Source organism: Manacus vitellinus, unplaced genomic scaffold (assembly GCF_001715985.3).
Source record: "Manacus vitellinus isolate BGI_N305 unplaced genomic scaffold, ASM171598v3 scaffold_11_pilon, whole genome shotgun sequence".
NCBI classification, from domain to species: Eukaryota; Metazoa; Chordata; class Aves; order Passeriformes; family Pipridae; genus Manacus; species Manacus vitellinus.
The window spans coordinates 15,909,663-15,923,450 of record NW_021938895.1 but is presented as its reverse complement, the minus strand read 5'-3'; the positions used below and the strand labels follow the sequence as shown (position 1 = coordinate 15,923,450).

Here is a 13,788-nt window from a genome sequence, read left to right as displayed (position 1 = left end):
TAAAATACCCAGCACAAAGACCCATTCCACAGAAAACATCCATTACAAACAATCAATATACTAGCTTTAGTAAAACACAAATTATTGGTTTTAAGTTACCCACAAGAGAAGGAAAAGAGTAACAGAAGATTCACTGCTGCTGGGAAAAGTCTTCAGGACATTTTATGGTAAAACAGACTGTTTTCAAAATTTTTCTATTTGATAGTTATATTAAATTGTCAGAATATTCTGAATTTGCAAAGCTTGCAGTGTGATTAAAAATCATCAGGAGAGTTTCATTTGATTTTAATTTTGTCTTTTGGAGGTTGCCTATGACATGATTAGCAAGTTCAATAAATGAGTTTTTATTTATATACAAGACGTGTCCAGTATTATTCAGTAATGTTAACCACAAGACAAATTGTTTCAAATAGTAAAGTCTTGCTGACTGCTTGCTGTACATTGATCTACTGTAGTGTGTTTTGAGGGTTGTTTGTTATTTAGAGATTTAGTGTAATTCACAGACTGAAATAAACACCCCCTTGTTGAGGGGACTGAGTTGATCAGAACTTTCATAGGGATCTTTCTAGGTCTAGAAAGCCTAAGGCTTTTGAAGTTTTATTAAAATAAGTAGTAAAATGCCTTACTTTTTAAATTGAAAAATCATAATGATTCTTTCTAAAGGATTATAAAAGGATTTATAAACACCTCCTACTTGTTCCACAGTAAATGTGTTCTTGTTTCAGGTTTAGTGTCAGCTAACTTGGTGATTTCCTGAGTTACTGGTGGTTCTTCAAAATCCCCTGTGATCCTTACAAAGTTTCTTTCCCTCACCATGTAGTTCAGCTTTTTTTTTTCATGCTACCCCCTGGAGTGTCTCAGTGTTGTGAACTGCAGACTCCCATATCCTTGCCATCTCTCTGTCTCTCTGACCCCTTCTCACTTTATGTTGTGTGGGTTTGCTTTTTTTTCTCTGAGCATACTCAGCTATTGCTCAGGCAAAGGTAAAGATCAGGCAAAGGTCTTTTCCTCTCCCACAGGATACTTCCCAACCCAGCTCTCTCAAAAGAACAAGCCGCAGCTGAGAATAAGCAAATCAAACAGATAATGCCTGTCCTAGAGTGTTTGATTTTTCTTAGGTTGACTGTCTATAGTGGAATAAGAGAACATCTAGGCAGTAATGATTGCTGGAAATCTCACAACATACCAAATACCTTTTTTTCTGACATCAGTACCCAGCAGGATACTCTATTGTGGCCATGGAATGGGGAGTTATCTGTAGCAGATGTTTTATTTTACATAAACACTCTGATAGCCTGTCTCAAACTAATGTTCCAGAGTTTGAACTGGTGCCTTCCACTTGATTGGGAGTCTCATCTACTTAGGCAAGAACTGCAGTAGCAGAGAAGGTATGTCCATACTGTGTTTTGTTGTAAGAACAGGGAGGAAAGACTACCTGATTACTCTAGGGCTGCCATACAAGAAGACAGAGTTCCTTGGAGAGATAAGAGCAGTGCACCTTCCAGGAAAGTAGTTGAGCATATACATGGAAGTTTTTAAAATGTTGAATGAGGTCATTAAGGAGTAGTCCATGAGTAAGTGAGGCAGAAAAGGCAGGGAGCAGACTATAATATTTGTGAACTTGTTTTCAATCAAGTGGTAGATGTGGCATAGTCTGAGAGAGGCTGTGTAGTTTGTTGTGACTCAGAAAATGAAAGAAAGTTGCTGAATTGAAAAGCAAGTCTGCTGGGACATTGTGGGAGGAGGGAAATTTTTTCCTTAACCTTTTATTCTTAGCTTTCTCATGTGATGGATATCAGTTTTCTCTACTTAAAAATAATTATTTATTTATTCTACTGTAGTATTTTATGTTATGGTAAGCCCTGGATTTAGGGATTTTTAAATACCTAAATTCATGTCTTTTGATATGCTCAAATTGCTGAATAGGTGGAATAATTCCACTTTCAGAATCTGATTGACTCATGGACCTGTGATAGTTGTCTGCTGCTGGAGACAGTGGGATTGCCCAGCAGGCAGACTCTTCAGTGAAGAATTTAGTGCCAACTTTTTTTTCAGTATTTTTCTTAAAAAAATTAGACATTTTCTTCTGTTCCATCAAGTCACTGTGGTCATCTATGAGTATGAACTCTGTTTTTGTGGTCTACTGTATGTATAAGGACCTACAAAATGTTGTAGCTACCAAGGTCGGTGCTTGCCTTAGATGCATAAGAGCAAAGCATAATGACTCCTTCAGCTTACATCATCTAACACTGTACAGAAAGGACTCCAAACAAAAACATGCTGAAATACAGAGACCTCAGAGATAAGCTGAATTCTTAGACCTCAACACTGAACTGACAGAGATTTGTAATGGAGAAAATGCACTTTTGTTGAATTTAGTTCCATTTTGCTAAATCTTCCTGATATATAGGATAGATACATACAAAAATATATGCCTAAGAATGCCTTTTTGACTTCTGTGATGTTAGACTTGACAGGCCTATAATGTGAAATGATTTACAGACAATTTCAGGTGAATTCTTTAGATGGAAAAATGAGTTTTCGGTGATTATGAATATAATGCTGTGCAATTGATTTTATGTGTGTTATTGATAAGACCAAGTGCTGTCTGACAGTAATTGTATATTATTGATGCTATTTGTTAACATTTTACATTTAAGCAGAAATTACACAATGATGTGACTTTGTGCTGTTTCCATTATTATATGTTGCAAAAGCATTAAGCTTTCCTGGAGTCACTTTTAACTACTAAAGTAGGATCATGATACATAACTGCTAAAAGGAGAGATATTTTGAAGAGTATAACTGTGTAGTCTTAGCGTATTGACATAGTATCAGCAATTCAGGATGATTGTTTGCTTTCAATTTCTGAATTTGAGAAGGAGCATCTTTCTTGAAAGTAATTGGCATTTTAAGGAAAAGATATATGTTAGTAAAGTTATGTGTCCAGTTAGTATTTGCCTGAAAGTTTCCTGTTAGCTTTGTTTATAAATACAGTCCATGGCTATACTCAAGTGGAGACTTTCAAGACTTGGTAGGAAATTTACTTATTAAATTAGTGTGTTTTGTGTAACTGATTTTCTTATTTGGTTTTGAATATCCCATTGTCAGTGAAAAAAAGGCTTAATCCTGCAGATGGTTAAACATATAAATAGTTCTCATGAGTACAGCCTTTATAAGATGACATCTAGCTACCTTTTTTATTTCTAGACATTAAATGTAGCATACAGACTTTCTATTGACTGTCTTTCTAAAATGCAAGTAGTATTTCTGTCTTGGTGTGGTGAATCATATTGAGAATTCTTCTTGTGTTTTACAGTTGGAATAGATATTGTCTGATATCTACATGTGGTTTTATCATAAGTATTTATTTGTCATGATCTAATTTCCAGGTTCCCCAGGACCATCCAGTGATCATAGCAGTGGAGCTTCATCACCTCTCTTTGACAGTGGCTTACATTTAAATGGAAACTCAACTAACACGGTAAGCAAATGAGTAGTAAAGACATGGTGTAAGCTATGTAAGTTCTCTTCCCATTTTGAGCTTCGAAATGCTAGTGTAAGACTACCCTAATTCTGTTGGTTGTTTGCATGTTTGTTTGATTGATTTTTAAGTGCTTATACTGTAAAATTCTGTACTTAAAAAGTCACCAACATGGGGCCCTGAAATGCTAGGTTCTTACTCTGAGGCAGCTGAGAAGGTTGTAGGAATGAGCACAGTAAGATTTATTCATAGTTTACATCAATTCATCTGAACTTTTGTCATACTTTGTTGAATTATAGCATTGTACTATTGAATTTAATCCAGCTAGAGATGCTGAAATGTACATGGAATTCAGAAAATAGTGTAAAGTTGAATTCTTGAGGCAAACTTTTTTGATAGGAATCTTCAGTGTCTGAAAAAACATATTTAGATATGATAACATAAATACATTATATACAATAAATAAATAAATAAATAATAAATGGAAATATGCTTTTCTGGGCTGATACCTGTACTTTAGTGCTTGGTGTCCAAACTGGTCATAGATACAGAAAGTTTCATGTTTATTTGTTTTTAATTATCCAGATAATTATTACCTCTAATTACCTTGTACTGTTGTCTTAATAAAGAGCCCAAGTCTGTCCTCGCGGTTCAGCATTTTTCAGTGCCTGTCTACCAGGTGCTCTGTAGACAAAGTCCTTTCTGCAAAGCACTTACATTGTGAGAAGGTGGCTATCGTCAGATGATTGCCTGTGATTGCATTAGCATGTTTTAGTAAATTATCGCCTATTAAGTACTAGAATGAATGTGCAATAACAATTTTTAATAATAATTATTACAGTACTTTGGGAATTGCACACTGAATTCTATGCATTATAAAAACAAACAAGTGGCTGGAGTGGTGTAGACTTGTAACAGAGTCATTTAGATTTAGTTGTCAAGGTAACACACAAAAACCTGTTTATAAGTTTGAAATATAAGTGGAAAACCAGAAAGTAAAAGGGACTACTAAGGTTCTAACTTGCTTTTATACAGCACTTAATTTTTCTGAAGCTTGACATAAAGTCACATGAAGACCTATGTATACACCAGACACTATGACCTAGAAGTGGAATAAAGCAGAACAATCTACCTAGTGCATTGTAAAAGTCATAATCTCCCTTTGTAGTAAACAAAATGAAAAATTACCAGATTCTTATTGTGAAATACAAGAGCAAGGTTCTAAGTACTTTGAGCAAGAATGACTGACTTTTGAGATGGTTGACTCTCAAACTAAGCTGTGAGTGTAACTGAGCTGTGATCACATCTAAAAGTGGTTATAAATGTGTATCAATCTAGTGAGTGCTTCTCTTTTTTTAAATTGGATATTTTCATTTTTATGGTAAAGTAAGAGCAGAACTGACGTTTCCTCTAACAGTATTGCCCAGTAAGACTAATGATATTTAAATCCTTTTTTTATGTCACCCTGGTAGGGGAGATCTGACTCAGCCTTAATATTGCATCTTGCAAGTTTGTATTGCAGTTGTATGTACCTTCCTAACCACACTCAAATCCATGCCATATTAGACAATGCATCTGTATTTATGAGTGGAAATGCTGCTTCAAATAGCACACAATGGAAAGGAAAGGACAGGAATGAGAGGTAAGGAATTAGTGTTATGCCAGTTTTACCAAGCTGTCATACAGCATGTCTGCTCTGAAAAACAGTAATAAGGAGGCACTAGACCTAGGTTGTATCATATAGACAGTACTTTAGCCATCTTAACAGCAAGCTCTTTCTGCCTAATACCATTATACCATTTTCAGTCTGGTACTAGCTTGCCTCTATTAGATCTATCTTTATCACCTCTGCTGTGAAGCATCTGTTATATGTGATGTGATATCATCCTCAGGATTTATATACATCCTTTCTGTAATATCAGAGCAGTTTGCAGTATAGCACTTTAAACAGGGTTATCTGGAACCCAGAGAAATGAGCTGAAGTGCTCTCTTCACACCTAATTATTTTGTGCTTGGGCACTGCGACAAATGCTACAGGGATTGGCAGTGGCAATTATATTCATCTGTACCTTATAAGTGGTTTATTAAACACAATGTGAAATTCTAGAGGGGAAGATAAAACATACAAAGGAGGTGGTCTCTAGGCCAGTGAGTACAGGTTGTTTACCTGGAGCATTCTAACTACAAAACAGTGAAGAAAATCCTGTAGAGATATTTTCCTAGATGTCTAAATATCCTAGACATCCAGGCCAGCTCCCTGGAGAAATTGGTGGTGAAAAAAAAAGACCAGAAATAAAACAAATTGCTGTTTAAGACACCATGGAATAGTATGACAGTTACAATGCAAAGGCACAATGTAGTAGATTTTCATTTGTCTGAGAATCCAGCTTCCCTGAATTATTTAAAAGTAATGTACTAAAAAGTGAAGTAAGAGCGGAGTAAATTATTTTCTGTGTGTTCATGTAATTTAAAAACTCTTAATTTAATTTTGATAGTATGTTAAGTTTAGTTGGTTAGATGGAACTAAACAGGCGCTTAAAATTTCCTGAATTGCTTTAAAATATTTTTTCTTCGATGCCTTTATTTCAGCTGCTAAATTGAACAATTTTACTTTAAAAAAGGCATTGCCTACTTCATCAACAAGTGAAGTTTTTAAAAAGGAAAAATACAAATGCTACATCTTTAGTGTCTATGATACTTCTTGTTCCAAAGACTCTATCCCAAGCACTGAAAGGCAGAAAGGAAAGAGGATCAGAGAAAGGGAGTTGGAGACTCCTGTTCTGAGAGTAAAACCATTCTGATGGATACTTTAGGGGAATGCATGACCAGAGCATTAAACTGAGATAGAATGGGTTTTATTCTTTTAAATCCTCCTGTGGTGTCTTCCAATTCGGTAAAAACACACTATTGATCATTCTTAAGGTTTATTTTATTCTTTAATTTTTATCATCCTGTAGCTCACTTCGAGAAATTTCAGTTCTTTTCTATTAGAATGGTTTTGCATGTGATACCAATTGCCTCTGCCAGCTCTTCATCTGAAACTCCATGATTTTCTAACTGAATATGAGAGCAATGTAACTTCAAATTGACTTCCAGGTCATGGTGTGTCATTTGGTAATGATTTTGGTAAAACGACTAATGTATTAAATACAAAAAATAGCTCATTCAGAGTTTTCCATTTATTTGCTGAAGGGAAGCAAAATAGATGAACACAGCCAGCTACACTTAAATAGTTTGGACTGCTGCTGTGCTGAGGACCTTTATGAAATGAGATAAACACACTGCAAATAAGTGTGCTCTTTTTTCTCAATTAATAAAACATGAAGCGACTAACCATTTTCCTTATCAGGGAAAAATAATCCAAATTTTCTGTTTCTGACTGCACCTCTCTGAAATCATAGCAGTAGAAGCTACAAAGAGCCTTTTAAATAACATCTTCCTGCTCCACTATTATAGAACTGTAAGGAAATGCTTTTGATATAGAGGATTGATATTGCTTGATTTCGATTTAGCTGTACAGAAGTGATGTGTTTGTCTAATTCTGATTAGAGTTGATTGGGACTTTCACTATGATATTAGTGAAGCAAATTAAAGGTATTTTTAAAAGTCTTGCCTTTTAATAACATTGATCCACACTGTCACTGCTAATCCATTTAGCAGACTTATTTCTTCTAGTATTCATCAGGTTGGTCATTTCATATGCACAGAAATTAAACACTTGTTTAATTTCCCAGTGAAGTTTAGTCAAATATGGGGTTAGGTTTGGTTTGGGGTTTTTTTTTTGTTTGGTTTTTAACTGAGAGCCTTAACAAAAGGTGATGAAAGGAAATATGGCATGGAAAATACAAAGAAAGTCTTACCTCATCATCATCATGGCTAGGCTTCGGGAACCTAGCTGCTGAATAAATGGATGCTGAACAATATTTGCTGATTTATGACATCTAATACTAGTTTAAAAAGTGCTCACTTAAACCACTGAAAATTAATCTGATATTCACACACCTGCAAGGAAGAAAGCTTGAATTTTTAAGCAGGGACTGGACTAAATCCAAGTCTGTTTTCACTGGAAGTCAAAGACCAATAAAGGTCAGAAAAAGATTATGCTTTGTTATTTATCTTTCAGAAAAAAGTACAACAGGATCACAATGGAACTATTATGCCAAGCAGAAAGAAGTAACTTGCATTTGTTAGGCATCTGGTTTCATTTTTTAATTGTACATATTTTCCCCATACACAGCCCTTGCATATGAATACATTGGTTCTTTTAGTTCTTAGGAATTTGTTCATTTTAATTTGTGGTAGCAGCAAAAAGAAAACAGCTTCAGAGATAAAGCCCAATTTATTTATTTTTTTATAATTTCTGATAGAAATTGGTCATGTCCTTTATCCTTATCCATTCCTTTTTTTTTTCTTGAATTACATGTAAATTTAAGATATTTTGAGTCCCTTTGCTTACTTGATGAATTATAGGGAGTGATTCATCTGACTAGTCACCACAAAATCTGCCTTTAGACAGAGTTGCATTGCTCTGTATTGCTGCTGAGTGTATTGAGTGCCTTTTATTTGCACAGATAGATAAATGAGTTTTGAGGAGTGATGTTATTTTTTAGTGAATGATGCCATTCTGTTTGACTTATAATTTAGGAGTACAGTATGAGAGCTGTACAGGAATTAAATTTGCATTTGATTCTTGGATAAAATAATCTTTTTTTCTCTTATTATCTGTTCCTCTGTCTATACAAAGGTGTAAAATGGACCACTTCAGATCAGAGTTAGATTATAAAGAGAAGTTAGAAATTTAAAACTCTCTTAGAAGCAAATGTGAGAAAACAAAATTATGGCGATTTCTCACCTGTTGCCAACATGGTGAACAGAAAGAGCCACCATCTTTCATGTGTTTCAGCAGGGAGTATCAGAAGTACTTGTTTGGAGGGAAATATACAGGGTAGCATTCATGAGGTTGAAGACTAAATGAAGAAGCTGAAGTGTTAGAGGAAATGAAAGCAAGGTTTTTCTTTTTTTTTTTTTTTTTCCCCAAACTAGACAGATCTGTTGCCCTGAGTTAGTGTTTGATTACTGTCCCAAATACCAGGCCTTGGTAACGATCAGTGTGGAAGCAGAGAGGCATGTAGTGATGAGCTGTTTCTATGTTTTATGTTAGCATCAATGAACTCCAGTAGTTCAGGTACATGTGTAACTGTCTTGTAGCAAAACTGAGGTAGTGAGTTCTCCCACAAAGTTGCATCCATGGCCATTCCACAAGTTCCTGCAACAAATTGACTCTTACTGAGCTTCTAGTTAGTGATAGACGCAAGAGTCAAGGCTCAGAGTTATCCTAACCTTGAGCTAATTTTTCTAAGCAAGGACAGGTGCCCCATTTGGGGATATAAAAGGCTGCCAAAAGCTGTCTCTACCAGCTGAAGTTTGGGTACACTTGCATTTATAGTGTAACACCATAATGATCTCAACATTGTACTTTTCATTATTTTTCTTATATATTTATTATTTTCTTATATATTTCTGACTGCTATTGTAGTTTTTGAGGAGTCATAATTACTTCCTGGTTTTTGTGCTGAGATTTAATATAAACTACTCTGGCCCCTGTCCCCTATCCCCAAAGGAATAATATGTCTGAGAAGATGTTCCAGGCAAGGTTGTTGAGGTTACTCGGGAACCAATTACATACTAGCCCAAGGGAAACAAATTAAAGAAAAAGGTGGGAGATTCTGTCAAATAGCCCATATGTATTCTCTAAAAATATCTTACTTAGGCTTGTACCCTATTGGTTCATTAAAAAAATAATAACGTGTTAGCTCCTAGCAGCACAACTGTAATGAAATATTCATTAATATTTCCATTGTAAATCACCTCTGGAGAAACTTACATAATTGAAAGGTTTTTAATTTGTTCCTCACCAGTAGAATAGTAATCCAATTGATTTAAATGCATAGCTACTGCAGTGAATAGAGCAGTAAGTCCCTAGCATGTACTGCTCTACAGGCTCTCCATGCAAACATCACATATAGGTGCTCAATCTCTGCAAACTCATCCATTAATTAAACGAATTAAATGTCATAAAGTCATTGAAATTTCAGAAGCATGCAGCATTAGAATTAAAAGTGTTTCTTTTCTGTGATAGGAAGGAGAGGTTTCACATGCTGCTTCACTTTCCTCTCATTTCATTAAACATCTGTCAACTAAGTTATTGTAGAATAGAGACGTGTAATTAAAAGTTACTGCTTTCACTGAATTTTGAAGCCATCATATTACATGTCCAAATTGTTACTTCATCTGAAAAAGCTTGTTTCCTTATAGAAGTCTTTATCTATTAAATGATTTGATGATGCATACTTTAGCAGATAATTACTGTCTTCTTAGAGCCGTCACAGAATTGTGCACCTGCATCTAAAAATTCCATTAAAAATACGTAAATAGAGACCCTCTCCTGAATACATGTTGCATCAAAGGGATGCACGGGTATTTTGATATGATAATTAAATCCCTCTGAATTATAAGACAAGCTGAAAGCTTGACTCCTCTTTACAGTAGTTACCACCATAATTTGTTTTATTAGCTGGGCGTCACAGGAGTTTCACTCATGTCTCTATTCCTGGCTGAACATTTGGTATTTGTGTTGTTGAACAATTAAAGTAAGATAATGTAAGACTCTTTTACTGCTATATGGAGCAGTCTTGTTTTCTTCTCCAAGCAACATACAGCTGCTTCCTATATGTCCCTGCAATAAGTATTAGCAAATGCTCAGTCACACATAGGTCAGATAAGTTCATGGATACACTAAGAACTAACCTAGTTATATAAAAAAAATATGTAATGTATATATAAGTATTTCAGTCACTGACCTGACTAAAAACTATAGAGAGAACACACCCAATTCACTATGAGTTGAATGGTTGCTGGTGCAAGAAATTATGTAACTAATTCTCTTCCCCCAAAATAAGTGTAAAACAAATCTTGCTATTTGAAAATCATATTATATTGAAGGCTTTCTTTTGAGAATGCTGTAATACTTTTAGTAATGGAGCTTTGACAAAATGCACTCCAGTTTACACCAAAAAGATGCAAGAAAGGTAGTATTTTCTAATCTTAAAGTTTTTAACAAAATCCACTGAAACTTATTGGCCAATGTTTTCATTTATACCTTAAGGAAATGAAGCTATGCCAAGACATTTTAGCTTTCCAATACTATTGATTTAGTATTAGGTAGTCCTGCGAGAAGCAGGGATTTGAACTCAGTGATCTTTATGGATCCCTTTCAACTTGAGATATTCTATGGTTCTATGTTTCTGTGATTTCAGCCTCAGAGTTGTTTTTTCTAGGAAAATATATCAATATATAAGCATCAAATATATTAATGTTGCTAGAATTTTCATATACATATTTTACAGAGAAATATTATATTCTTTTCAGTAATCCTCAGAAATGCTCACTAAAATGGAAACAGCAAAAATTACCTTGAGACATAAATAACAGCATCATCATTATCATCTCTTTTTGGACCAGTGTCAACAAGGACAGTAATCTAGGATTAGTCATATGTCTTACATTTATATGTTCTTGGTAGAAATACAGGTTTATGCAGCAAGATCAAGACTTAATGATGCACTTTGAAATATTAAATCCTCTAAAGCAAAAAATGGATACATTCCAAATTATCAGTAAAAGGTTATATTTTTTCTAATGGATATCACACTTGATTCTTATTTCATGATATAGTACAATCATAGACTCATTTAGATTAGAAAAGACTTCTATGATCATCGAGTCCAACCCAAGCTTAACCCAGAATTACCAAGTCCACCACCAAACCATGTTTCTAGGCAGTCTGTCTACACATCTTTTAAATATCCCTAGGGACAGTGACTCAGTCGCTTCCCTGGACATCCTGTTCTGCTGCTTGACAACCCTTTCTGTGAAGGAATTTTCCCTAATATCAAACCTAAAATATATAGTACATATACTACTATATATACTAAAACTGGTATAACCGAGGCTGTTTCTTTTTGTCCCATTGCTTGTTATTTTGGAAAAGAGACTGATCCCCACCTGGCTACAACCTCCTTTCAGGTAGTTGTAGAGAGTGATGAGGTCCCCCCAGAGCCACCTTTTCTCCAGCCATTGGCCTTCTTGGCCACCTGGGCACTCTGTTGGCTCACATTCAGCCGGCTGTCAACCAGCACCCCCAGGTCCTTTTCCACTGGGCAGTTTTCCAACCACTCTGCCCCAAGCCTGTAGCTCTGCATGGGGTTGCTGTTACTCAAGTTCTGGACCTGACACTTGGTCTTTTTAAACCTTGTTTGGTCCATCAATCCAACCTGTCCAGATCCCTCTGCAGAGCCTTCCTACCTTCCAGCAGATCAACACTCCCACTCAACTTGGTGTCATCTACAGACTGACTGAGGGTGCTTTGATAAAGATATGGAACAGGACTGAGCCTTGGGGATCATGACTTGTGACCAGCTGACAGCACCATTCACCACCACTCTCTGGGCTCAGCCTTCCAGCCAGTTTTTTACGCAGCTAGCAGTGCACCTGTCCAAGCCACGGGCTCTCCGCTTTTCCAGGAGAATGCTGTGAAAGGCAGAGTCAAAGAGTTTATTGAAGTACAGGTAGACAACATCCACAGCCTTTCCCTCATCCAGTAGGCCAGTAACCCTGTCATAGAAGATCAGGCTGGTCAAGTAGGACCTGCCTTTCCTAAACCCATGCTGCCTGTGCCTGATAACCTTGTTGTCCTGCACATGCCACATGATGGCACTCATGATGGTTGCTGGTCAAAGCCCCATCCAGCCTGGCCTTGGATACTTCCAAGGATGGGACATCAAGACTTGCCTTTCTACGAAGCAGATAGTGTTTGTAATATGCGATGAAAAGCATATTTAAAAGCAAGATTAACCATGATGAGTAATGTGATCCTGAGTATTTCTGATTCCAAATTAAGTAACCCAGCTTCAACCTTCCTGAAGCCCATGTTTAACAAAAGAGCAGTATGTCAACCTAAAATAACACTTTGGCTGCTTTCAAGGTGTGGCACTAGTACAGCTCCACAAATTTGATGTCACAAAAAGATGAAAAATTGACAGTCCCAGCCAGCTGGGATCTTTTGCCTTCCTTCCTATGTTCTTAGTGGAAACTTAATTATAGAGACATGTCTGATTAGGTCTCTCACTTAGTGGAGGACTTTGTGGACTCATTCTACTTCTGGGAAGACTTTTTGGTTGCCCCATAATAAGTTGTTATATAGTTGTTTAGGAGAGCAACAAAGCACTTGCCTACATTGTCCTTCTTAGGTCAGTGATATTTAATGGGATACAGAGTCAGATTGTCCTCCAGTTCAACACAGCTGTCCCAGGTGCATAGTGATTATGTGTTATTACAACCTGATTCTTGTTCACTGTTCTGTCAATAACAAGATTTTTGTGTTCAATCCATTTCTTAATGGATGGGTGTTACAAGTACATTGGCATTAACTGGCAACATTGTTGGCGGCTTCTGCAGAAAATCAAAGGTATAAAATGAACCCGAGCATAAAAGCTGTGATTGCAGAAATGATCTCTATTTTAGTGCCTTGGAGGAATGCAGTGGAGAGTTTTTAACATGTGCAGCAGCAGCTGTTTAGTAGAGAGATGGCTTGAAGGTCAACCAGCTCAGCACACTGGGTCAGACCAGAGAACCATCTAGCCAAAAAGCTTGTTGCCAGCAGATGCCCTCAAGAGAATGCAAAATCAGAGGAAATATGTACAATTATTTATAGGGTATATTTCCTGAACCTCCAATGACTTTTGACATATGTGCTTCCTGAAGCAGAGTTTGTTATACAGACTAATCCATTCATTCTTTGTTTTTATCCTACTGTTTTTAATTTCTGATCAATAGCCCAGCTTCCTATGTGAAAGTGGCAAGTGAACCACTGTTTCCTAATCCCTTTCTCTGTTATTTATTTTTTACATACCTTGGTCATATAATTCCCTCAGGAGTTTCTTATCAAGAATCTTTGTTGACTTAATTGTTAGAAATCGATTCCTTTCCCCACAAATGCAAGATCTAAATTTTGAGTGTTAATTGCCTGTTCATGTCCCATAACAGTATGGGGAAAGTGAATATTGTCTTTCTTCATGTGCATTGCTATGCGTTTATCTATTATATTTTTAGCAGTTCTTTTATCTAAGTCATTCACTATAATGAACTTCTTCCACAGTTGTTTCCTATTTGGTTTTCTTTTCATTATTCTTTGTTACTTGTTATGCATAGGAAACTTGGTCAGTCTGGTGTTCACCATCTTGTCC

At 36.1% G+C, this 13,788-nt stretch overlaps 1 protein-coding gene across 1 annotated transcript in view; it reads left to right on the top strand.

Annotated features, from left to right (window-relative positions):
* The window catches only part of SNTG2 (syntrophin gamma 2), a 146,177-nt gene that overhangs the window by 67,640 nt on the left and 64,749 nt on the right, over positions 1 to 13,788 (top strand). The window contains exon 8 of the mRNA XM_018088882.1: positions 3,393 to 3,484. Within this exon, the coding sequence (XP_017944371.1) occupies positions 3,393 to 3,484 (92 nt within the window). The remainder of the gene's footprint in view (positions 1 to 3,392; positions 3,485 to 13,788) is intronic.